Source organism: Nerophis ophidion, linkage group LG05 (assembly GCF_033978795.1).
Source record: "Nerophis ophidion isolate RoL-2023_Sa linkage group LG05, RoL_Noph_v1.0, whole genome shotgun sequence".
In the NCBI taxonomy this organism is placed as follows: Eukaryota; Metazoa; Chordata; class Actinopteri; order Syngnathiformes; family Syngnathidae; genus Nerophis; species Nerophis ophidion.
In genome coordinates this window covers 36,369,616-36,397,206 of record NC_084615.1, presented here as the reverse complement: position 1 = coordinate 36,397,206, position 27,591 = coordinate 36,369,616, and the positions used below count along the sequence as shown (strand labels likewise).

The window sequence follows — 27,591 nt, the reverse complement described above, 5'->3', positions numbered from 1 at the left end:
TGATTTTTAGTTTATCTCCACATTCATTTGCCTTGAGCCCATTCTCTTTTGGCTTCCTTTACAACCCAGAGCAAGATCCGCAAGCGCTCATGGGTGCTGCACGAGTGCGTGGAGCGCGTCCCGGAGAACGTGGACGCGGCTAAAGAGCTTCTGCAGTATGGCCTGAAGGGGACTGACCTGGAGGCCCTCATCGCCATAGGAAACCGGGAAGACGGGGGCAGGTAGTCACTCCTCGAATATGTCTTCTGAATTTAATAAAGCATCTCCCAAGGTGCTTATGACCTTTTTTTTTTAGGTTTATTATGCCCGGTGATGTTGACCTGGATGACCTTCCCTATGAAGACCTGTCAGACGAGGATGAAGTGGATATGAAGAAGGAGAAAGAGAACAAGAGGAAACAAGAACTTCTGGCAAAGGTTGATTTTGGCAGGTACGTCTTGTGTTACAAGCTTAAAATTATGCAAAATTGACTAATCAGTGAAAGAAGTATATGTCATGGAAACATGTCTGTGATCAACAAACGTGAGAAAAATTTACCATCTCTCTCAAAAAGTCACTTTTGTATTTGCTGCTTTTTGTGACATTATCTTTCCTCATGTATGTGATTCTGTCTCTGACACTGCCTCTCGTCAGATGTGCCTGCCCCTGTGTATAAGCCCACTACTTTAAAACAACTTAAAGGGGGCCAATGATGATTTTGACCTACATTTACATTCAAATCATAGATAAAATTTGCTGAAGAAAACACCCAAGTATTTGTGTACGATGCAATTTGTTTTTTAAATGTTTCACTTAACTGCAAAGTAATTGATTTGCTAAACTTTGGTAAAAATAAAGATTAAGTGCATATTTTGAAAGTCTTTGCAATTTGCCATAATTTTGCAAACAGGGTACAGTTACTAATTGATAATGTAGTAAACACACTCAAACAACTTACCATAGTGCACCATTTACTCTTATTTAGTTTAAACAGTGAACTCGCAAAAAAACATACAAGTTTGTTTATTTTTTTCAGATGACATTGCTGATCTCTTTTTGGTACAATGCGACCCCAGGTTGTTGTGATTATTTTAGGTGCCCAACGTTCTCCAGCAAGCAAAAGAAATTCACATTCAGGCTGTAGTGGCAAGTTGATGCTCCATTTTGTGTAGTGCAGTTTGTTTATCCTTGCTGTAATTGTGCTTCTCCAAGATATTGTACGACACATAATTTGTGGTAATATGAATGACATCTTGCAGGATATTGTGATTCACAGATGTTAGATGTTCTACATGCGGTGGCTGTCTTTTTAGCAAAGGCATATGTTTAACTTAACTGTGCTACCTTTGTTGACAACTTTGAATCAGTAAACTTTCCTAACGTATTGACGACCGCTGCTTGCTTTCACTTCAGAGTCTCAAAGTCACAAAAAAGTCTCCAAGCCAGATAAAAGTCTCCGAATTTCATCGAGAAAAGTCACTAGATTTGTCGCTAGTAGCTGTTTACAGAAAAAGTCGCCAAGAGGATTAACTACACTGTTGGCGCCTTCCTTTAAGATGGTATTTTAAAATTTGTGTGCAGATTATAAAAACATTTGTCACTGTAATACTAATACGTTACCTTAGTTTTATCCAAAGTTCTGTTTTGAAGCAAAATTGGCTGCCTCTCATCGTGACCACAGACTCTGTAACAAATGCATGCGCCTTCCAGGTTAAGCCTTAACCGGGAAGTGATTAATCATCATTCATAACGCTATAATTTATTTTAATTAATCCCATGCGTTAACGTGTTAAGGTTGACAGCCCTGATTTAAACATGTCCTTGTACTTGTATTGGATAAGCTTTAATGTAAATTTTGGGTAATTTTTGCTTCACAGTCACTTTTACAACCTACTTTCTACCAAGATTTTCTCATTGTGTAGGCATTCCCAGATTGCAAAGAAAACCATACCCCACCCTCTATACAAATATATGTTTTTATATATTGAAAATGTACACAATTTAAATGTCGTCACTGCTGTGTTTTGTCCGAGACCGTCAAAGAGGCAGGCTTTGCTATACATCTTAAAACAAAGCACTCGTGGTGGGAATGATTATTTATGCTTGTTTAAATATTATAGAGTATTGTATAGTTATTATGATTGTATATTATAAATGTATTGTTATAAAATTGATATAAAGTAAGTAAAATGTACATACCCCGTTTCCATATGAGTTGGGAAATTGTGTTAGATGTAAATATGAACGGAATACAATGATTTGCAAATCCTTTTCAACCCATTTTCAGTTGAATGCACTACAAAGACAAGATATTTGATATTCAAACTCATAAACCTTTTTTTCTTTTTGCAAATAATAATTAACTTAGAATTTCATGGCTGCAACACATGACAAAGAAGTTGGGAAAGGGCACGTTCACCACTTTGTTAGATCACCTTTTCTTTTAACAACACTCAATAAACGTTTGGGAACTGAGGAAACTAATTATTGAAGCTTTGAAAGTGGAATTCTTTGTTTTATGTAGAGCTTCAGTCGTTCAACAGTCCGAAGTCTCCGCTGTTGTATTTTACGCTTCATAATGCGCCACACATTTTTGATGGGAGACATTTCTGTACTGCAGGCGGGCCAGGAAAGTACCCGCACTCTTTTTTTTACGAAGCCACGCTGTTGTAACGCGTGCTGAATGTGGCTTGGCATTGTCTTGCTGAAATAAGCAGGGGCGTCCATGAAAAAGACGGCGCTTAGAGGGCACCATATGTTGTTCCAAAACCTGTATGTACTTTTCAGCATTAATGGTGCCTTCACAGATGTGTAAGTTACCCATGCCTTGGGCACCAATGCACCCCCATACCATCACAGATGCTGGCTTTAGAACTTTGCGTCGATAACAGTCTGGATCGTTCGCTTCCCCTTTGGTCCGGATGACACGATGTCGAATATTTCCCCCAAAAATTTGAAATGTGGACTTGTCAGACCACGGAACACTTTTCCACTTTGGATCAGTCCATCTTAGATGATCTCGGGACCAGAGAAGCCGGTGGCGTTTCTGGATGTTGTTGATAAATGGCTTTCGCTTTGCATAGTAGAGCTTTAACGTGCACTTACAGATGTAGCGACCAACTGTATTTAGTGACAGTGGTTTTCTGAAGTGTTCCTGAGCCAATGTGGTGATATCCTTTAGAGATTGATGTCGGTTTTTGATACAGTGCTGTCTGAGGGATAGAAGGTCACAGTCATTCAATGTTGGTTTCTGGCCATGCCGCTTGCGTGGAGTGATTTCTCCAGATTCTCTGAACCTTTTGATGATATTATGAACCGTATATGTTGAAATCCCTACATTTCTTGCAATTGCACTCTGAGAAACGTTGTTCTTAAACTGTTTGACTATTTGCTCACGCAGTTGTGGACAACGGGATGCCATCCTGTTATGTTTGCGTACGTCTATGTAAGCAACTCAGCGAAATTGCGACATGGAATGTTAGAACTATGTACCAGAAAGGGAAAATAGATAATGTCAAACAAGAAATGAGCAGAATAAAGATAAATATTTTTGGACTGTCAAAAATACAATTCAAAAGCGTCGGTGAAATAACATCAGATAACCACACAATTTTATACTCTGGAGGAGAGAAACACCAAAGAGGAGTTGGAGTCATTTTCGATCCTAAATGTTCAAAGGCGTTGAAAGAATTTTTGGGCGGTTACAGACAGAGTAGTATTTGCTTTTAAACTTAGAGGGACACCCTTTGACACCGGTTGCATACAAGCTTATGAACCAATAGCAGACAAAGTGTTATGATCCCCGCCTGGTAATAAATTATTTGGTTTTTGAGTCCTTTTATGTATCTGGTTTGTTCTTGGACTCTTTCGATCCTTAGTTGGTGCACTTCCTTGTTTGTTTCGTCACCTTGGTAACTTGATTTTTCACATGCCTTGTTCGCACACCTGCTTTTGATCAGAGACTCTATTTAAGCCTGTCCTTTCCATTCACTGGTTATCTCCTCGTAGTTTAGTGTGCATACAGTTTGTGTTTCACTAGTGACGACTCGGCTACCTGTTTTTGGACTCGCTAGCTTCCGTGCTTAGCCTCTTGTGTTTCCTAGCTCCCATGCTAGTGTTTTGTTTTGCCTTTTAGTGCCAAGTGCAAGTTGTTTCTGTTCTTAGTCTGTTTTTAGTTTTGATAAAACCATACTTCTTACCTTTACGCTGTGTCTGTGCCCGATCTGCATCCTGAAAAAGCTCCACCCGCATAACGATGCCTCGAAGACGTCACACAAAGAAGTGGCAGAGATGGACAAATTCTATGAAGACCTTAAAGAGGGCAAAAAGACAACTTAAATGACAAGACATCAAGATTATAATAGGTGACTTCATTGCAAAAGTTATTTTAAAACTATTGTTATCCCTTTTGTAATTGGAGAGCTCAATAAACACGGTGAAACACTGGTAGAATATTGTTAAGAGAACAAGTTCATCATCACCAACACTTGGTTTTAGAAGCATCCAATGATATGTAGGACATGAAAAAGCCCTAGTTTTAGGTTTAGAAAACAAATAGATTTCCTATTAATTGAAGGATGATATAAAATCTCAATCCTAGAATCAAAGTATACCCCAGGGCAGCTGTGGCTACTGATGTAGTTTACCACCACCAGCTTTGAGTGTTTAGAAAAGCACGATATAAATCTAAGTTATTAAAGTCCACACAGGTAATCACATCCCAGTGAGAGCAATTATGAAAGTGAGATTCAAAAATGTAAAATAACTAAAAAACGGCAGTGCCCAATTTTTAAACAAGACCAAGATTTTCGAAATAATTTTACTATATCAGTGTCAAACAAATTTGAAATGTTACGCACATTTACGAATGCAGAAAACAGATAGAATAAGATGCAGGAGTATATAATCTAAACCACGGAGAAACGTGTTGCTTTCACTGCCTGCAAAGTACTGAAATAAATGGATGACTCAAGAAATTCTTCATTTAATGGACACATGGAGAGTATTAAAACAAAACAAAAGTGATTACAACAAACTGTATAAGATTATAAAGAATAAATGCAACACGGCTAAAGAAGTATGGATAAACTTACAATGTGAAGAAATAGAACAACACAAGGACACTGTTAGCAAGTACCTGCACCAACATACAGTATGGTAAACTGGGGCCCTCAAAGTCAGGATGCATCAAATAAAAGTAAGGCTACTTACTACTCGATAAAAAAGACATTCTGTCAAAATGGTCAGAATACTTCAAAAATGTATTCCATGATGACCAAGCCCATCCACCTCCACCTATAAACAAGAACATGATGGAGGGCCCACTCAGATGAAGAGAAAAAAGTCATATCCAAAATGAAACATTGAAAAGCGGTTGGATCGGATAAGATACCAGTTGAAATCATAGACACACTCAAGGAAATTGGAACATCAGAACCGACAGAATTGTTTAATATCATTTAAGACAGGCAAATTCCACGAGATATTAAAATATCAATTTTTATTAAACTGCCAATGAAACCAGGAACCACAAACTGTGAACAACATAGGATGATAAGCCTTATGAGTCACATCAACAAAATTATTTTTAAAGTACTGATGGCAAGAGCAAGCAATACAATACGTCCAGAGCTTTCAACCACGTAATTCGGATATCTCCCTGACAAGTGCACCAGAAATGCTATATTCACACTAGGTATGTTAATAGAAAGATCAATAGAAGTGCAGTACATACTTGTGTTTTAAAAACTATTCGATAGCGTTTGATAAAGTGATAAATACTTTTTTTTCCCAAATCTTGAGTGGGTTAGATATTGATAGGTGAGACCAGAAGGTTCTATGAAATCTGTACTGGGAACAAGAAGCAGCAATCACAATGGATGGTGAATGCAGTCAATTCAAAACCATTCAAATAGGTGTTTGACAAGGTTGTGTACTATTTCCTGATCTGTTTAACATCTACAGCCAAATGATCTTACGCCACATTAATCATAAAGCTGGAAAAACGTTGGAGGAATTAATCTAGACAACCTCAGATATGCAGTGGCAGACTCTGGGCAAAAAAAAAGTTACAGAATATACTGAACACAACAGTAGCCCACTGTGAAGCAAATGGACTGGTTCTAAACATCAACTTGATGTATGACTGTTTCCGAGAAACCACATGCACCTGCATGTAGCATCACGTGACAACACGAAAATAAAACAACTGTATGAATTGAAATACCTTGCATTACAATAACATCATATGGTAGATTCGAAAAAGAGATAAACAAATGCATTACCATGTCAAGAGAAAGTTTAAAAAAACCGGGTGCTACATTTAGAAATATAAACATCTTACGCCAAGCTCAGAGTCTTCAAAATGTACGTATGGTCTGTAATACTATATGGCTGTGAATGCTAGACTATGAAAATCAACATGTGAGAAAATTATCGGCACTGAAATGCTCTTCAGAAAAATGTGCCGCATATCTTGGATTGAAAGGAAAAGTAACAACGCGGTGAACACAAGATCATCTCATATTGCAACGATTCGAAAGAGGAAGCTGAAGTTTCTTGGACATTGGTAGTGGGTAATGAATGCTAGGACACTTGACACAATGAGGAACCAGACTCTAAAATGGGGGAGTTACCATATAATTTATATTGAGCACTATTCATTCCTGCATTTACATTGATAGCGACATCACACAGATATTAAACAAAGATACATTGCAAGTACGACATGGAAAGACTGACATGAGAACAGGTGGTTGTCAGACTTGACTGATGTGTACCTATCTTGGAACCTTTGACCATATTTGTGTGGCAGAGTATTAATGGTACAGTCGTCTTGGCTCTGAGTGGTGAATGTTACTTGGCTATGTGTTTGCCCTATATGTAGCTTACGCTATTTGCACTGTTCTTGGTAAACATACTTAGATAGAAATTCATCCTATTAGACATATCGGAAAAAATAGCTTAGAAAAACTGATGTTAACAGGAAAACAAGAGGGTAGGAAAACTCAAGGTCCACAACAAACGACATATGTCAGCGGTCTAAGAAATTGTATCGGAAATATCATTAAAATATAACCCATACATAGGGCAGACGACAGAGAAGATTGGATAGCCCTGATAATCGATGTCTGAAAACAGGCCTCCACTCCATGATGAGGAGTGGGACAACCCTTTTCATGCTTGCAGTCGAAGATCTGTTTGTGCATCTGTGTGCAGCGTGATATATATACAAACAAAAACACTTGATTACATTGTGTAATTAAGTTTTTCCTAAAATGAACTTTTGTTTAATAATGTGTCTTTATGTCCCAAACTGCAGAGAGTACCAGGCTTTTATTAGGGTAAGGTTATTTGTACATATGTAATAATGTTATTACTCGGGCTGTCAAATTTAATACATTAACTCATGTGATTAATCACAGAAAATTGTAGCATTAATTACGTGTAAACAGATTAATGATGCAGTTTGTTTTGTCCAAACATGCCTCCTTATCTTAAAAGCAAATGGTTCCTAAAAGGCAGTGTGGGTTGTTTTACGGCCAATTTCACTCCGGTACACCTTTAAATACATCTGTTACCACATTTTGAGCAAGTAAATTACGTGCATTTAAGTAATAACATTTAGAAAAAAGATTTGTTTATGACAGGATTGTCCAAAAAGGGGTGCCAGAAGGTCAAAATTCAAAGCATGCTTGAGATCAAGGGCCGAACCCGGATTTATTGAAAACCAATCCACGCTTTTACCCCCTCACTTAAAAGTGTACTTTCGTTGTTTAGCATGCATTGGCGATAAAAAACAAACAAACACATATTCATGTTGTTTCTTGGACTCTGTGTAAGAGTGTAGCTTTTAAAGATACACAAGTGTTATGTGTCAGTCATCCTGTGGTTGCCATGCACAGAAATGTGTATGACAACAGGTGAATGTGTTTTTATTTGAACTGACATATTTAAAAAAATGCAGCTTTTGTCGATGGATTCTTTATTGACACTAGAGTGGAGGAAACATGTATTTGTTTGTTCGTTCCTGCTTACAGAGTTCTATATTCTGACAGTCTGACATTCCTTAAATGTATTGTGACAGGTAAGCAGGGGGAAACAGACCGAGAGATATGGGAGCGAGCCGCTGAGACAGCTGTGAATTATATTTTTGCTTGTTTCATTGATATGGTATGCTCTTTATTGTCATTGCACAAGTACAACAAAATTATTTTTTTACAGAACAGGAACAGTGTTGAGTCGCCACTTATGGTGCCCTGTAAAAGGTGGGAATAGGGTAGACACTCTGGGAAGGATTAAAAATTAAAATAAAATAATAAATACATTTCAGACTGGGCTCCTTTTGAGGGTGGCCCAGTCTGGAGTGAGAAAAAAACTCGATAGCAAAGCACATATACATGTTGCGACGTACAACTCTAGACTTGCAACGAGGGGGCGGGCATCTGGCCTGAAGCTTCCAGCCACTAGGGGCGCTGCTCCGTTTTTCGCCGTACCACGGTGGGTGAAGCATCAAACGCGTGGAATAGGGAATGGGGTATGAGTGTGTGTGTGTGCCGTGTATTTTTCATGGATGCATATGTGTGTGTGTAAGCCTGCAATGTGTTTCTGTTCCGCGAACTTCGTCTCCCAAGACCGGCATCTCCAAGATGTCGCCAAAAATTGCAATATAGTAAAAAAAAGCAAAAGTCTGAGTGTCCACAGTTCTGCTCGCACCCTCCAATAATTTGTGGCAGCTTTGGGGTATTTTGAACGGCTGCCAGCATTTTCCAATTTGTTGATACACCAGAGTAACGCTTACTCCAATCAGCAGATATCCTGTTATCGCAGTTCCGAATAGGTAGATATCTTTAATGTCCTCGACTGAAAGGGTTGCCAGACACGCCACACTCCTCCGTCCAGCAACAACCGTTCCGTCAAGACAGGCAGGTTCTTCAAAACCCGAGACCTTGTCAATTTCGTAGAGAGGATTGTTAATCAATTCCCTTGTTTATATTTTAGAAAGCAGTGCAAAAAGAGTCAACGAGAAATCGAGACAAGACAAAACAATGAAACTAACAGAAGAGTTAAGGGAGAGGGAAAGGTAGCGTCCACCTTCGTTGAGTGCCAGTGAGAAAAATAAAGGAATTTTTGATCAACCTCCCACCTTCATCCAAGCTACAGTATTGTATATGTCCTCAAAAACAGTCTTGATGTCTTTAGACAATGGCAATTTCTAGGAGTCCAGAATCCGGAAGATCTGGCAAATCTGAACATTTGTCTGAGGAGCAAGCGTTTCTCACCATGCCTTATTGTGGTTACAATGATCACATTTGACTCGTATTTTTTTATGCATCTTTAAAGTGTTATTTTGTAGATAAAGAGTTTAATAGTTTAAATGGTGTCGTTTTTAGTCCCGTACAATTAAATATGTGCCCATTTGAATGGTTATATAAGACCATTAGTAAGATTGGTTTGTGCGATGCATCCTAATAATACCACTCTGGCCTACAATTTTATTTGTAATAGATAAGGTTTACATGTATGAGATATCTTGGACGGTGTTGCTGAAGTGTAAATGGGTTTTTATCTGCTGAAAATCCCCATGCTGCCTGGGAGTTTCACACTGGTGGTTTATGCCAAACTGAAGATTCAATTGCTTTGTGTTTTTTAAAATCTAATTTAAATTTTGCAAGCAAGTAATTTACTGCAGTTAATGGTAATTAATCCGAATTCAAAACTGTGATTACTGTATTTTGATATATTTTGTCTGTTTTTATTTTTAATGTTTTCATGTAATGTTTACATTTACAAGCGTTTTAATTTTATTATTTATCCTATATTGTGTTATGGTATTATGGTATTAGAAGTCTAGTATTATACATATTCTGATAATTGATGAATGATGGTATCAGCATTTAGTTTGTACAATTGACCATTTATTTTATCACAGACAAGACTGTGAGTGCTTTTAGATTGGGTAGGGGCCCACAGCAGCACCAGCTGCTCGTTGAGAGGAGTGACGTGGGCTGTTACTCTGTGAAAGTATCCGATAAGACCAGAAAACGTAGCTAGATTGCCTTTTTTGACAAACTGAATCCAGTGCGGTTGGAATAATTGCAAAATATAGCAACAAAGTCGTTGGGTTGGCAACACTGATCCCTCCTGCTACGACTCCTTATGCTCTGGCAGACCAGGCACATATGAGGTGTGCCAAAACGTTGAGTTACGATTCCATAGCCAGAGTTGGAATGGCAAGCTACATTCAAAGACATTCACATTTTAATGTGTGTATGAGTGAGGGTGAACTGGTTGCGCCAAATCTAATGTGGTGGACCACATTAAGTAAATGAACGAATGTGAAACAATTGATTCTGTCAAGTCGTATCATAGATTAGAGGAAAGGCGATATTCGTCCGATTTGTCTTTCCAGGTCTTGGGTCTCCAGGTCGACAACAAACGATGTATGTCAGTAGCCTAAGAAATTGTATCGGAAATATCAATAAAATATAACATATACATAGAGTGGACGACAGAGAAGATTGGATAGCCCTGATTATCGATGTCTGAAAACAGGCCTGATACTCCATGATGAGGAATGTGATGTCCCTTTTCATGCATGCAGAGTCAAAGATCTGTTTGTGCATCTGTGGGCAGCGTGATGTATAAACAAACAAAAACACTTGATTACAATGTGGAATTAATTTTTCCATAAAGTGAACTTTTGTTTAACCGTTTTTTTTTTTTCAAATAGTGTCTCTTTATGTCCCAAAATGCAGAGAGTACCAGGCTTCTATTAAGAGTAAGGCAATTTGTACATATGTAATAATGCTATTACTCGGGCTGTCAGATTTAATACATTAACTCATACGATTAATCACCAAAAAATGGTAGCATTAATTATGTGTAAACATATTAATGATGCAATTTGTTTTGTCCGAACATGCCTTCTTATCTTAACCCACAATTTCACTTTAAAATACACCCCGGTAGACCTTTAAATAAAACTTACCACATTTTGAGAAAGTAAATTACGTGCATTTAAGTAAAACATTTAAAAAAGATTGGTTTATGACAAATAAAGCTGCGATGGTATGCTTGCAAAGGGAAGAGTAGTCAATAGTAATGCGACCAAAAACCAGGAGCAAATGGGAAAGGGGTCTGCCACATTTCACAATTCTATTTGATGAGGTCATAGCCCAGAGAGAGAGGGATCAGGGTAGGAAGCAGCAGAAGTTAGTGTTGGGAATTTAGCGGTTAATCTGCTGGATGTAATTTATGCCTTTGTTGTTAAGTGCCAGGGGGGAAAGACTAATGAAAAAGCCTTTAGTGGTCACTAATCACCTCTCGCACATGCAGATGCACTCGTACCACCAAAGCCTTCCTGCGCATATTAGACACTATTAAAATGTCCAAAGGTAAACACTGGGAAATGTGCATTTACTGAAATAAATGGCACTCATTAAAAATACATTTCCGACGACGGCCGCAGCATATGCAGGCACACATTGTTTCTGCAGCTGGATGACTCTCCATTGTGTCTATTGTTTTTCGCGTTTAGAATGCTTAACACCGGTGGCCTCATTTGAACAAGAGTAAGCAGAGTGTGTGTCATTCGGAGCCCCGCGCTTAATTTACCACTTTCGTTTGTGTCTCTTTGGCAATTTCATGATGGGGAAGTTGCTGTTAATACAGAAATATGCTCTCGGTTCAAAAGTGAACTGCCGTGTTTGAATATTTTTTTCTTTTATTAATCTACTGCAGTGTGCAGCAAAAATGCTCATGCTAATTAATGCACCCGTGTCTCTTGGAGGCCTGCAGCAGAGGCCAGCGACAGTGATAATAATTCTCTTAATTTCTTTGGCCACTGGCCCTAGTGTGTGAATGTGAGTGTGAATGTTGTCTGTCTATCTGTGTTGGCCCTGCGATGAGGTGGCGACTTGTCCAGGGTGTACCCCGCCTTCCACCCGATTGTAGCTGAGATAGGCGCCAGCGCCCCCCGCGACCCCAAACGGGAATAAGCGGTAAAAAATGGATGGATTGAATTTCTTTTCAACTTCAATGTCATTACAGAAATGGTGCGGTATCGATCACATCTGCTCTGTGAGGTGTATCTAACGATTATATTTATTTATTGTCTTGTTACACTGAGCACATCTCTTGCCCCCTTGCTGTGCTTTAAGGCTATCTTGTACCGTTGGAGATTGCATCATAGCTTCTGTAGTTATCAGCAACCAAGTCTGTAACTGTTCTCATAGTGCAATGACCTAAGAGTTTCTAACTTGAATTGAGATGTTTAAAGGGGAACTGCACTTTTTTTATTTTTTTTTATTTTGCCTATCGTTTACAGTCAGTATGAAAAACAAGACGACGGATGCATTTTTTTAATGTATTCTAAATATTAATAAATGCGATCGAAAGTCTTTTTACAATGGAGCCCATTGGAGATGCTCTATTTTGCCTATAAAGCCCGTAAAAAACATCCAAACACCTCCATTAAGGTTTTATATACATGATATAAATATATGTAATAAAGTAACGGGCACCATTATAATAAACATAATATTTCTGTATTTTTCTCATTTTAAGTATACACTGTGCATTGATTTCAAAAAAGCTTTTTCCACTACATCACATATTTCTACTCAATGCAGACTTTATGAGAGCCAACAAAGTATGCCGACTGCTAGGATCTTCATATTTTCCCGTTTAGATGAAGAATGACTCATAATCCTTGCGAAAAAAAGGGGCGTGGACCTAAGTGGGTTTTTGTGTTGTTCTCGCCATTGCCTGGTCTAAATTGGGTGTCAAAATGTACCAACTCGTCGGAATACGTCCTCATCCTTTTACTTTCCAGGTAAGAGGCAAAAATTATGATCTAGACCAGACCAGGGCAAATTATGGCCCGGAGGCTGCACGCGGCCCGTTAAGCTTTTCAAAAATATTACTCTGTTTTATGTTGAAGAGGTTCATTTAGCCTAATGACGTGTATTTATAAATGGTTGATTTATACAGGCTAGTAAGGTAAAGTGTTGTTCCTGACAAGTTTCGGCTACCTTGCTTCTGCAGCCTTCATCAGAGGTGTCGGGTGATGTTAGCGTGACGTTGTCTGTGACATGTTATATGGATTGCTGGGTCCCCTGGTGTGCGCCGGGGGTAGGGCGGGGCATCCCCTGTCGTCTGGATGTCTACCAAACGGCCGGGGGCAGCCCTGCAGGACTGTATCCCAGGTGTGGGATAGTTGGTATGCTCCTTCATCCCTGTTGACAGTCTTTGGGGCCCGCTTCCTGATTTCAACCGCCTCTTTGATCCGCCGATGGAATTTGTTGCTTTCCATTCTAATGATCTTGGCTTCCTCCCAGTTCAATAGATGGTTTTCCCTCTTGCAGTGATTTGAAATGGCTGATTTCAGATTTTCCTGCGTTGCTTTTATTCTCGTAGCACGGGTGAGTGTTCCAGATGTTTCCTTTTCACATTCTTTCTGGTGTTCCTTTTTTCGTGTGGTGAACTGTCGACCTGTCTCTCCTATGTATATTTTATTGCATGTTAGGCAAGGGATCTCATATATCACATCAAACTTTTTGTCAGGGGGGATTTGATCCTTAGGGTGTACTAGGATTTGGCGAAGCTTGATGTGCGGCTTCACTGGTGGGCCGATGCGGTGTTTCCTAATTGCTCGCTGTATGCGTTCTGTGACGCCCCTGACGTATGGGAGGGTGACCATGCCCAGGTTCTCAGGCCTAGAACCTTCTTTTTTTTCCTCAATGTTGTTGTTCTGGACCTCTCGTTTGCCTTTGTTTATGGCCCAGTTTGGGTAGTGGATCAAAGAGGCGATTGAAATCAGGAAGCGGGCCCTAAAGACTGTCAACAGGGATGAAGGAGCATACCAACTATCCCACACCTGGGACACAGTCCTGCAGAGCTGCCCCCGGCCGTTTGGTAGACATCCAGACGACAGGGGGCGCCCCGCCCTACCCCCGGCGCACACCAGGGGACGCCGCCATCCCACCACTTCAGGTGGGATGGTTCAATACATATAACACGTAACAGACAACGTCACCCTAAGATAACGTGACACCTCTGATGAAGGCTGCAGAAGCAAGGTAGCCGAAACTTGTCAGGTACAACACTCTACTTTACTAGCCTGTATAAATCAACCATTTATAAAAAAAAATATTACTCTTCGCGTTCGTATTACGCTGTGTTTGTTGCATTTTTGTTGCGTTTTGCTTGATTGTAAAATACGTCGATTGAGACGGGGTGTGACGTTCGTATGTTTTCAATATTTTGTGTTTTATCGGTTATAGTTTATATTATAAATCCGACATTCTTTATTTTCATGTACATTATGGGTGTCATTCAGTAAAAAAAAACAACATTGCATTCCGTTTTTTTTTTAAGGCGGTCGGTTATAAAGTTTTTAGCATTTAATCAGACATTATTGTGTGGTTTTGTTTCCTGAAAATAGACATACCGGCCCCCAGACACATTTATTTCTCAAAATTTGGCCCTGGAGTAAAAATAATTGCCCAGGTCTGATCTAGACTAACGTTTGGTGAGCAGGGAAACAAGAAGACAGCTCATTAGTCAATCACGTCAACATTGGCACGCAATCTTGTGATCACTGCGCAGCTATAAATATTTTCTCTGCGTAAGAGCTTATAATAACAATATCACTAATCCTTGGTTAATATTTAAGTCACAAAATGTAAAAAAAAAAATGTTGGATGTGTTTGGATTTTTTTTTGGTTTTATGATCAAAATAGAGGACCTCCCATTGGTTCCTCTGTAAGCGGTGTCAGGCCTGCTACTGTCAGTTTAGTCATTTTTGTGTACTGTATTCTGTGCTTTTTCTTCTCCAGCGCTCCTATTTTGGTTTCTGTTTCCTGTCACTGCACCTCTGTACTGAACGCTGCCTCCCTCAGCTGTCACTGGTTGACACTCTAGACCAGGGGTCACCGACGCGCTGCCCGTGGGCACCAGGTAGCCCGTAAGGACCAGATGAGTAGCCCGCTGGCCTGTTCTAAAAATAACTCAAATGGCAGCACTTACCAGTGAGCTGCCTCTATTTTTTAAATTTTGTTTATTTACTAGCAAGCTGGTCTCGCTTTGCTCGACATTTTTAATTCTAAGAGAGACAAAACTCAAATAGAATTTGAAAATCCAAGAAAATATTTTAAAGACTTGGTCTTCACTTGTTTGAATAAATTCATTTATTTTTTTTACTTTGCATATTTCACAAAGACAATTTTAGAGAAAAAATACAACCTTAAAAATGATTTTGGGATTTTTAAACATATACATTTTTACCTTTTAAATTCCTTTCCTCTTCTTTCCTGACAATTTAAATCAATGTTGAAGTATTTTTTTTTTTATTGTAAAGAATAATAAATACATTTTAATTTAATTCTTCATTTTAGTTTCTGTTTTTCGACAAAGAATATTTGTGAAATATTTCTTCAAACTTATTACGATTAAAATAAATAAAAAAATATTCTGGCAAATCTAGAAAATCTGTAGAATCAAATTTAAATCTTATTTCAAAATCTTTTGAATTTCATCAAAAATTTTTGTTCCGTAAAATCTAGAAGCAATAATGATTTTTCTTTGTTATAAATATAGCTTGGTCCAATTTGTTATATATTCTAACAAAGTGCAGATTGTATTTTAACCTATTCAAAACATGTCATGTGTGGCGGGGCTCTCCCTTAGAGATAGGGTGAGAAGCTCTGCCATCCGGGAGGAACTCAAAGTAAAGCCGCTGCTCCTTCACATCGAGAGGAGCCAGATGAGGTGGTTCGGGCATCTGGTCAGGATGCCACCCGAACGCCTCCCTAGGGAGGTGTTTAGGGCACGTCCAACCGGTAGGAGGCCACGGGGAAGACCCAGGACACGTTGGGAAGTCTATGTCTCCCGGCTGGCCTGGGAACGCCTCGGGATCCCCCGGGAAGAGCTAGACGAAATGGCTGGGGAGAGGGAAGTCTGGGTTTCCCTGCTTAGGCTGTTGCCCCCGCGACCTGACCTCGGATAAGCGGAAGAAGATGGATGGAAAACATGTCATCAAAATTCCAAAATTAATCTTTATCAGGAAAAATTACTAATGATGTTCCATAAAATCTTTTTTTAAATTTTTTCAAAAAGATTCGAATTAGCTAGTTTTTGTCTTCATTTTTTTCGGTTGACTTTGGAATTTTAAAGAGTTGGAATTGAAGATAAACTATGTTTCATAATTAAATTTTATTTTTTGTGTGTTTTCTCCTTTTTTAAACCGTTAAAGTGTTTTTTTTCATAATTTTTTCTCTACAAAAAAACGTCCGTAAAAGGAAAAAAAAAAGTATGACGGAATGACAGACAGAAATACCAATTTTAAAGCAAATTGGCTATTTCTGGCAATTTATTTTGAGCAAATTGAGCAAATTGGCTATTTCTTGCAATTTATTTAAGTGTATATCAAACTGGTAGCCTTTCGCATTAATCAGTACCCAAGAAGTAGCTCTTGGTTTTAAAAAGGTTGGTGACCCCCGCTCTAGACACACCTGTTACCTTTTGCCAATCAGGCTTCTTTATAAGCCAACTTGCCTTGCACACAGGACAGGATTATTCTACTTTTTAGTCAATTTCCTGTGCAACTCCCTGTTGCCTATAGATATACTTTTACGTGCACGCCATCTGATATTTTTATTTCCGTTCATTTAAGAGTTATAATGCATTTTAAAAAAATACATCTGTTGTATCATAGGCAAAATTCCAAATGCCACAAGTGCAGTTCCCCTTTAAAGCCATTCGGATCCACTTGATCCTTACACGTGCACGTTTTAATGGTGAGTTACAATGAGTTCCATTGTGTACCAAAATGTTACTGTTTCATGCTTTCCGCATGTGCCTACCCTTTGTGTAGTTTTTGTGTTATCCTGCTAACACGCAATCCTATCAAAGCAATGCCTCTCATCATTGATCCTTTTGAAGTGGTTAGTTAAAACCTGACACATTTTTCGGGCGATTTGAAAATCATTTCAGTGTTTCCCGTATTTGTGGCGGCAGTAATAACTACAAAAGCACTTGAAGAGCACAGACTGCTGCAAAGTGCTACCCTTTCAATCGTAAAAAAATGTCCTGAATACAGATGTTGATACGGATTACCCCCACACTGTAATAACTTGTTTCTTATCTTATCTACTTTATTATTTTAAAGTTTAATCAAAATATGACAAACACTTTTTTAGCTATTTTTTTGCGGATAAAAGAAAATTCTTGCCAGTCATCAACTCTATTTGGGTGGAGGCGGAGCCCCGGGCAAACACACACAGAAGTTGGAGCTCCTAACGCAAACGCAAGGTAATGTAGTAGAAATGATCAAAATCAGCCCAATGTGTAATGACTTGTTCCTTATCCCATTTCGGACATTTCCAGAAAGTTAGAAGAAAATATGACTGTAAGTTTTTGAACTTTCTTTAGTGGAATTAACCAAACGGAGTGAAAACTCTTTTAAATCATCCACTGTCTATGTCCCTGGCAGAGGTCTGCGCTCTGAGAGTACTTTTCTAGCTGTTTTGAGAATGCTGAAAAAGAGCTTCCCTTCCTTATAGACCAGCAGCCTTCACTGCTATTGACCTATTTTAAAAAAGTATTAGGCAGACAGAAATAAATCTAAACAGTACTGTATTGATTGAAGATTGATTTATACTATGGATGCATGGTATATTTTTTTCAAGCCAATACGATCACCTACTGTAGTTCAAGCCCAATGGACTACAGATAACCATCCATTTTCCACCGCTCATTCCCTTTTGGGGTCGCGGGGGGCGCTGGTGCCTATCTCAGCTACAATCGGGCGGAAGGCGGTGTACACCCTAGACAAGTCGCCATCTCATCGCAGGGCCAACATAGACAGACAGACAACATTCACACTCACATTCACACACTAGGGCCAATTTAGTGTTGCCAATCAACCTATCCCCAGGTACATGTATTTGGAAGTGGGAGGAAGCCGGAGTACCCGGAGGGAACCCACGCATTCACGGGGAGAACATGCAAACTCCACACAGAAAGATCCCGAGCCTGGGATTGAACCCAGGACTGCAAGACCTTCGTATTGTGGGGCAGACGCACTAACACCTCTGCCACCGTGAAGCCCCTACAGATAACCGACCACTTATTTGTATCTATTATTTTTTACATTTTAAACAACTGTAGTTGGAGTAAAGACCAATTCAAACAAAGGTGGATTTAACAAAGTGTACCTGGAGCTTTGTCCTGACAAAAGCCTGTATCTTCAACAAGGGAAAAACGCTGGTCATCCAGCACCATCATTTCCTTTATAAAATCATAAATCTCTTCAGTCCTCGGTCATCTCCTGCAAACTTTTTGCACTTTTTAAACATCGTGGTGAAAGGAACAAGTCTTTCTTTGCAATTCGTTTCGAGCGCAGCATCATTAGTACCATGCGTCTTCTTACGCTACCCAAACACCGTCATAGCAAGGCTACCATTTTGGGTGCCTAGTAAGGTTTGAAGTTTTGATGCTGGATGTTTTTCCTTCCTCATGGAATGTTTGCAGGACATTTGGTGGAAATGGCACCTAAGAAATAAGTTCTACATGATCAACGCCATGTTTGTTTACACTATTTGCTCATTTGAAGTTTACGACTGGGTTTTATGACTGGCAATTTTCTCACCTTAACCCACTTAAGCACAATATGCATTCGCTCGCCTCATTGGAGAGTTTATTTTTTCTTTTTCTAGCAGTTATCAGTGTTCTTTTAATCCGATTTATCGATGTTCGGTATCTTGTTCACACCTAATTCATTTATTTTTTAGTTTGTACAAGTTACTGAGTCCCCACTGTGTATTGCATATACAAGGCAAACATGGTACTTTATTAAAAATTATTTGAGTGCATTTAAGTTGAAGGATGTTACTTCATATGACTTTGCCATTTTACTTTTCCAGGAAGTTTGTTGTGCTGGCCGACCATTAGCTCATTCTGAAAAGTAATATTCCAAAAAGAAATAAGAGCACAAACTTCCACAGGACTTGGTTATTACCTCTTATATTTCAACTGAAGGCGCAAACATTAGTCAAAAAAAAAAAAAAGCGCCATTTTTGTTGCTTCCTCAACCTGCACAAAGTTTAATTTTGCAACTATCAAAGGGATTTCTGTATATAAGAAGAAGATGGACAATACTGCAGATGTGCCTGAGTGCAAAGAAGGAATGAGAACACACTCTGTTGCAAGGTTGCTATCTGATCAGAGGCCTCAATCACAAGTGTAATTCATTTGCAGATATGGTAAGCGACTGCGTGACTGATCTCTGATTATGCAGTCTTCCATCCTGCACCATAATGGCTTTCATCAGATGCAATATTTGTGTGTGTTATGCTGTTGCAGTATTATCATGAGACGGGGGAAGGAGATGGAGGAGTAATGCATTTTGATGTAATAACTCCCACTCTGTTTGTATGGAATATAGTACGTCTTGTATGTGTCATAGTGGTTGTGTGCATTTTTTAACCATAATTTGTTGCCATGAGTGCTGTAACTGGGGGAACTGATTGAAACGGAAGGTCTCTTGTGTGGTTAAGTGTCGGATTAGCAATTTAAAAGCGACGGAACTGAACCAGAAGTCAACATCCAACGCAAGCCACAGGATCGACAGAGACATGGCCAGCACATTCGCTAGTGGTTCACTAATGATGCCTTTTTTCCATTGCACTTTACTGGCTGTTTAGCTTTTTCTTAGAAAAAAGCAAGAACTACAAAGTACTCACTCTCATTATCCCACCAGAGGGACGATGGATACCTACAGTAACTGTTTGTCACCGCGCCCGCCCCGTCCGGTTTTAAACGTTCCTAGTGGACATCACATTAACGACTGCTTGTTGCTCAGGGCTTCCTCCCACCTCCAAAGACATGCACCTGGGGATAAGTTGATTGGCAACACTAAATTGGCCTTAGTGTGTGAATGTGAGTGTGAATGTTGTCTGTCTATCTGTGTTGGCCCTGCGATGAGGTGGCGACTTGTCCAGGGTGTACCCCGCCTTCCGCCCGATTGTAGCTGAGATAGGCGCCAGCGCCCCCCGCGACCCCAAAAAGGGAATAAGCGGTAGAAAATGGATGGGATGGATGTTGCTCAGTATTTATAGAATCGCTGATGTGTAAGGAGACATGGCTATAATGAGCTCCACAGTCTCCACTTTGCTGCAGTGCTCCTGTTTCCTCGCTGCCCTTAGTTTCCCCTCATGTAAAATGAGTGTCTTTAAACAAAGTAGATTGTAGTCCTAAACTGTTAGAATTGTTTCTTAGTGTGTTTCGTGCCTTCAGTGAATCTTAGTATTCTCGCTGCTTTCCGTCTCCTCTGCAATAAAAAGTGTCTCTATGCAGAGAAGACTGTAGTTATCTTTTTAATTGTTGCTGTTTGTTCGTGTGTCTTGCAGGTTCGACACAGAATTGTGGTTCCTCTTTTGCAATTCCTCTTGGATAAAACGTGTTTCTTTATGCTGAGTAGACTAGTTCTCTTCCCCTGTATCTATTTTTTTTTTCCGGCATATCTTGCTGTAGGTTCAATACAGCGTTTTTTTTCTTTGATGAAACGTGTTTGTTTATTTTAAAAATACTTTAGTTCTCTTCAGCTGTTGCTGTTTGTTAGCGTTTCTTGCTGTAGTAGGCTCAACACAATGTCGTTTTTTTTCACTACCCTCACTCTCCTTTTGGTCTCTTTATGCTAAGACTGAAGTTTTCTTTTATTGTTAGTGTTTTCTAGCATATATTTTAGGTTCAACACAGCATTATTTTTTTCCTGCCCTCAGTCTCCTCTTGAATAAAATGGTCTTCCTATGCTGAGAAGACTGTAATTCTCCTCAGTTATTGCTGTTAGTTAGCGTTTCTTGTTGTATGTTCAACACAGTGTTGTTTTTTCACTGCCCTTAGTCTTATCTTGGATGAAACGTCTCTTTATGCTAAGAAAACAGCAGTAATCTTTTATTGTTTCTGTTTTTTTTTTTTTGCATATAAAGTATTTTAGGTTCAAAACTGTATTGTTTTCCCTGCTCTCGGTCTCATCTTGCCTAAAATTGTCTCCTTTATTGTTGCTGTGTTTCAGCGTATATCTTTCTACTGTAGCTTCTAAACCGTGTTTTCTCACTGCCGTCAGTCTGTTCTTGGATAAAATATGTTTCTTTATGCTGAGAAGACCCTAGTTCTCTTCTGTTGTTGCTGTTTTTTACTGCATATTTCTGTAGGTCTAACACTGCATCGTTTTGTTTTTTTCACGGCCCTCAGTCTCCTCTTGGATTAAATTTTGTGCCTTTTTATATTTGCATCAGGGGTGGGCAAATTAATGCGTTAATTACGAGTTAACTCATCAATCTATTAACGCCGACAATTATTTTATCACACATTTGCGTATGTTGTTTACATACTTTTATTTTGTTAACGCCTTTTCTTAACAAGATGGCGTCGCCCGGACGGGCTTCCGTTTCGAGGGGCTCTTGGTAAAGATGGAACATTTGGCAAAAATACCGGAAAATTCTGCAAATTTCATGGCTGGCTTACAGCGTGGTCACTCCGGGATCACTTACGACCGCCAGACAATTCTGAATGTGGATAGAATTGGACTGAATGACGCGTGCTTGCTAGACCGGCTAGCTAGCATGGGAATACTTTGCCGGCTACATCCAGCGGCCTGTGAAGCAGCGGAGTATATGTGTTGTCTGTCTATTTATGAATAATGCAGACGATGAGTGTTGGCTGAGTTCTTAACGTTTGCTTTCAGAGCGTGCATATCACAACATACAAGATGCCGTCATGGCGACACAGCCTATACCGGGCTACCGCACATGCTCGTCACTCCTGTTGCATGCTGGGTAGGGTAGTTCTTTTTTTCCCTGGCTCATAACATCACAATATAGTACCATGTATATGATGCGTTCAGCTTATCAAAGCACCAAGCAAACAATCGGAAAATTCCCATCATATCAATTCCTAGATATGGTCATAATTATTTTAAGTGGACTACGCAGAATAAACACAACATTATTAATATTGCTACTACGGATAATTTGATCAAAAATTCCCTAAAACAGCCCACTACCTATAATATAGTTTTTTTAAACATAAGATCCCTGATAAAAAAATGTTTCTGCTGTTACCTCAGAAATTGCCTGTTCAGATGTTATGATTGTGGCTCAGAGATTTGTATGTAGATGATATGTATTTTCCATAACAAACAGGATAACTTAAATACCCTGGCAGTGGTAGTAATAAGCTTAAATGTTTGTATTTACATTTTTTGAGTTGATTTTTCATAAAATATGCTATTTAACTGCTACTGTTTAACAAGGACTGATTTAAATTGTGTTTGCACAACAAATGTTTTGGCGCTTTTGTTCATGTGGGGGAATATTCCAATAAAGGTGCATTACACACTACTTTTGAATTCATTATTGGGCTTTGCGTATACAATGCAGTTAATCGCGATTAATCAGAGGAATAGTGCGATTAACTCCGATTAAAATTGTTAATCGTTGCCCAGCCCTAATTAGCATATCTTGTAGGTTTAACACAGCTTTGTTTTTGTTTTTTCACTGCGCTCCGTCTTTTCTTGGATAAAGAGCATCTTTATATTCAGAGAATACTGTAGTTCTATTATATTGTTAATGTTTTTTTTTTTTTTAGCATATTTTGTTCAACACAGCATTGTTTTTTTCCCAGTCATCAGTCTCCTCTTGGATAAAATAGCTTATTTGTGCTGAGAAGACTGTAGTTCTCCTATTTTTGCCGTTTGTTAGGTTCAAGACAGTGTTTTTTTCTCAAGGCCCTAAATCGCTACTTGGATAGAGAAGACAGTAGTTCCCCTTTGATGTTGCTGTATGTTAGCATATCTTGCTATAGGTTCAACACAGTGTTGTTTTTTTAACTGCCTTCAGTCTTCTCTTGGATAAAATGTCCGTTTTATCCATTTTATCTGTGTCTTTTAGAAGACTGTAGGTCTTTTCTATTGCTGCTGTTTGTTTGCATGTCTTCATGTAGGTTCAACACAGTGTTGTTTTTTTACTGTCCTTAGTCTTCTCTTGGACTGCATGTGCCTCTTCATGTTAGCATTTCTTATAGGTTGAACATGGTGTCATATTTTTCACTGCCCTTATTTTCCTTTTCGGTAAAATGTATCTTTATACTGAGAAGACTATAGTTCTCTATTGTTGTTGTTTTTAGCGTATCTTGATCTGGATTTAACACTGGTGTTTCCTCTTCGTACAGTTTTGTCCTGAATAAAATGTTTGTCTTTTTGCTGAGAAGATTGTCGTTATTTTTTATTTTATTTTGCTTCTGTTTGTTAGCATACCCTATAGGTTCAACACATAGTCTTCATTTTTCTCCGCCGTCAGTTTCCTCTTGGGTAAAATGTGTCTCTTTATGCTGAGAAGACTGTAGTTCTCCTCATTTGTTGCTGTTAGCTTGTCTTGTTGTAGATTCAACAGTGTTGTTTTTCCCTGTCCTCAGTCCAGGGTTCGTACAGGTGCTTAAAAACCTTGAAAATGCTTGGATTTTAATGTTGTGTTTTCAAGGTTTGAGAAATGCTTGAATTTTGCGTGGAGTGCTTGTATATGCTTTGAAATATCCATCATATTTCTCGGCAGTCTGACTCAATAAGCTAATTATAAAATGAAAAAAAATAAAATAAGTTTCCTTAAAAATTAAAGCTCACATTGCACCCGACCTCTATGGCCCCTGCTATGGGTGGTGAGCCCATTGGAGGGGTGACCCACGTTGCCTCTTCGGGCTGTGCCCGGCCGGGCCCCATGGGAACAGGCCCGACCATGCCCCATGGGAACAGGCCCGGCCACCAGGCGCTCGCCATCGTGCCCCACCTGCGGGCCTGGCTCCAGAAGGGGGCCCCGGTGACCCGCGTCCGGGCGAGGGAAATCTGGGTCCATGTTTTGTGCAATGTGCAATGTGAGCTGGGCGGCAGCCGAAGGCAGGGCACTTGGCGGTCCGATCCTCTGCTACAGAAGCTAGCTCTTGGGACGTGGAACGTCACCTCACTGGAGGGGAAAGAGCCTGAGCTAGTGCGCGAAGTGGAGAAGTTCCGGCTGGATATAGTCGGACTCACTTCGACTCACAGCAAGGGCTCTGGAACCACTTCTCTCGAGAGGGACTGGACCCTCTTCCACTCTGGCGTTGCCGACAGTGAGAGGCGACGGGCTGGGGTGGCAATTCTGGTTGCCCCCCGGCTTAAAGCCTGCACGTTGGAGTTCAACCCAGTGGACGAAAGGGTAGCCTCCCTCCGCCTTCGCACCAAACAGCAGTTCAGAGTACCCACCCTTTTTGGGTACACTCGAGGGAGTACTGGAAAGTGCTCCCCCGGGTGATTCCCTTGTCCTACTGGGGGACTTCAACGCTCATGTTGGCAACAACAGTGAAACCTGGAGAGGCGTGATTGGGAAGAATGGCCGCCCGGATCTGAACCCGAGTGGTGTTTTGTTATTGGACTTTTGTGCTCGTCACAGTTTGTCGATTACAAGGTGGAGGTGGAAGAGATCCGCCCGGAGTTCCTTAAGGCTCTGGATGCTGTGGGGCTGTCTTGGTTGACAAGACTCTGCAGCATCGCGTGGACATCGGGGGCGGTACCTCTGGATTGGCAGACCGGGGTGGTGGTTCCTCTCTTTAAGAAGCCTTCCCGGTATGGTCTATTTAGGTGTACTGGAGAGGAGGCTACGCCGGATAGTCGAACCTCGGATTCAGGAGGAACAGTGTGGTTTTCGTCCTGGTCGTGGAACTGTGGACCAGCTCTATACTCTCGGCAGGGTTCTTGAGGGTGCATGGGAGTTTGCCCAACCAGTCTACATGTGCTTTGTGGACTTGGAGAAGGCATTCGACCGTGTCCCTTGGGAAGTCCTGTGGGGAGTGCTCAGAGAGTATGGGGTATCGGACTGTCTTATTGTGGCGGTCCGCTCCCTGTACGATAAGTGCCAGAGCTTGGTCCGCATTGCCGGCAGTAAGTCGAACACATTTCCAGTGAGAGTTGGACTCCGCCAAGGCTGTCCTTTGTCACCGATTCTGTTCGTAACTTTTATGGACAGAATTTCTAGGCGCAGTCAAGGCGTTGATGGGTTCCGGTTTGGTGACCGCAGGATTAGGTCTCTGCTTTTTGCAGATGATGTGGTCCTGATGGCTTCATCTGGCCGGGATCTTCAGCCCTTACTGGATCGGTTTTCAGCCGAGTGTGAAGCGACCGGAATGAGAATCAGCACCTCCAAGTCCGAGTCCATGGTTTTCGCCCGGAAAAGGGTGGAATGCCATCTCCGGGTTGGGGAGGAGACACTCCCCCAAATGGAGGAGTTCAAGTACCTAGGAGTCTTGTTCACGAGTGAGGGAAGAGTGGATCGTGAGATCGACAGGCGGATCGGTGCGGCGTCTTCAGTAATGCGGACGTTGTACCGATCCATTGTGGTGAAGAAGGAGCTGAGCCGGAAGGCAAAGCTCTCAATTTACCGGTCGATCTACGTTCCCATCCTCACCTATGGTCGTGAGCTTTGGGTCATGACCGAAAGGACAAGATCACGGGTACAAGCGGCCGAAATGGGTTTCCTCCGCCGTGTGGCGGGACTCTCCCTTAGAGATAGGGTGAGAAGCTCTGCCATCCGAGAGGAACTCAAAGTAAAGCCGCTGCTCCTCCACATCGAGAGGAGCCAGATGAGGTGGTTCGGGCATCTGGTCAGGATGCCACCCGAACGCCTCCCTAGGGAGGTGTTTAGGGCACGTCCAACTGGTAGGAGGCCACGGGGAAGACCAGGACACGTTGGGAAGACTATGTCTCCCGGCTGGCCTGGGAACGCCTCGGGATCCCCCGGGAAGAGCTAAACGAAGTGGCTGGGGAAAGGGAAGTCTGGGTTTCCCTGCTTAGGTTGTTGCCCCCGCGACCCGACCTCGGATAAGCGGAATAAGATGAATGGATGGATAAAAATTAAAGCTACACGCTTGATCCTTTGGCTTTGCACGGGCCCTTACATTAGATTGTTGTCATGCCAGAACCGTATATCTGTGTCGCTCCCAAGAGGACAGTAGTCCTTCATGCCGGCAGGTTGTCGTTTTAATGAACATTGGATGGAAAATGACAAATACCAAATTTGGATAAAACGTGGACCAATTCCACGTGTAGCCTGCTGCGAAGTATGCAAAAAGGAAATCAAACATGGTTCTATTTCCTGAGGGAACTTTCCTGTAGGAATCAATAAAGTACTATCTATCTATGTATTTTTTGCTCCATTATTTTGGTTGTCTACTTAACTTGTGTGAATCAATCTGTGCTGTTTGATGTCATTGAGTGCTGTAAGTAAGAAAAAGTGAAGTGAAGTGAACTATATTTATATAGCGCTTTTTCTCTAGTGACTCAAAGCGCTTTACATAGTGAAACCCAATATCTAAGTTACATTCAAACCAGTGTGGGTGGCACTGGAAGCAGGTGGGTAAAGTGTCTTGCCCAAGGACACAACGACAGTGACTAAGATGGCGGAAGCGTGGAATCGAACCTGCAACCCTTAAGTTGAGGGCACGGCCACTCCACCAACCGATCTAGACCGCCCCAAAAAAGAACAAACAATTTGAAAAACAACACACATGGAGACATGTTTGCAAACACCAATGAAATTGAATAGTCTACAGAAATACTGCTTCATTTTCTACGCTTCATTAGTTAATGATAACTGCTGGTTCAATGTTAGGCTTAGGTTTTAGCAGATTTTCTGTATTTTTCGTACAGACAGCATCCACAACAAGGCTGTGGATTGATTCACACTGGCTTTCTCTTTTTCAAGGGTACTGCAAAAACTAGAACATTTATCTTGAAAGTCCTTACAAAGTGCTTGAATTTGGCCATGGAAAAGGTGTGCGAACCTTGTCAGTCTGTTCTTGGATAAAATGTCTCCTGATGCTGAGAAGACTAATTCTCTATTGTTGTTTGTTGGTGTGTGTTCAGCCTTTGATTCATGGTGTCCTGTGGTACTATTATGATGTTGAACAACCAATCAAACGCCAAGCTTCAGTTACTTCAACTCCTTTCTGAGCCGTGCCCACCTTTTTGTTTGTATCGGAATGTAATTATAGAGTCATAGCCAACATTTGCCCACCCCAAACCACATCTGCGCTCCAAAGAGCCCAGCAATAATTACAGGCGGTACGAGGGCTTAAGCTTCCGCGCTTTGATGCGAAGGTGAGTGCGTTGAGCCAGTGTTTAATCTCTTTTAGTGTGTGTAGAGGCGTCCAGATAAAGACTGATAGGGCACTCTGTAATGAGGGATTAGGGATTAAGACTGCAGCGACGGAAGGGGTCAGCTCCCCTGTGGTCACTGTTGACTTGATCCAGGTTATTAGATAGCTTTTGACTCTCTGCTCTTCTACACAGAAGAGGTCTGAGGACTTGATGGACCATTCTGTGCTTTTTTTTGGTCAAGAATGCCAATATTTAGCCCATACATTGAATGAAGAGTCTATTATTTTATGGTCTGACCAAGTGTGGCTGTGTTTTACAGTTTTCCATTCCCTGGTGCTTTCCTCGCCTGATTGAATTAAAGGTATATGTTTGCGGTCATGCGCTTTATTTACAACCGCAATTCAATTACCCCCCAAATGGATTTTTGC

The 27,591-nt window shown here is 40.7% G+C and overlaps 1 protein-coding gene across 1 annotated transcript in view; it reads left to right on the top strand.

The window, feature by feature from the left end:
• Window positions 1-27,591, top strand: part of nbas (NBAS subunit of NRZ tethering complex) — a 383,924-nt gene that overhangs the window by 89,285 nt on the left and 267,048 nt on the right. The window contains exons 17-18 of the mRNA XM_061900721.1: window positions 70-221; window positions 296-430. Of these exons, the coding sequence (XP_061756705.1) occupies window positions 70-221; window positions 296-430 (287 nt within the window). The remainder of the gene's footprint in view (window positions 1-69; window positions 222-295; window positions 431-27,591) is intronic.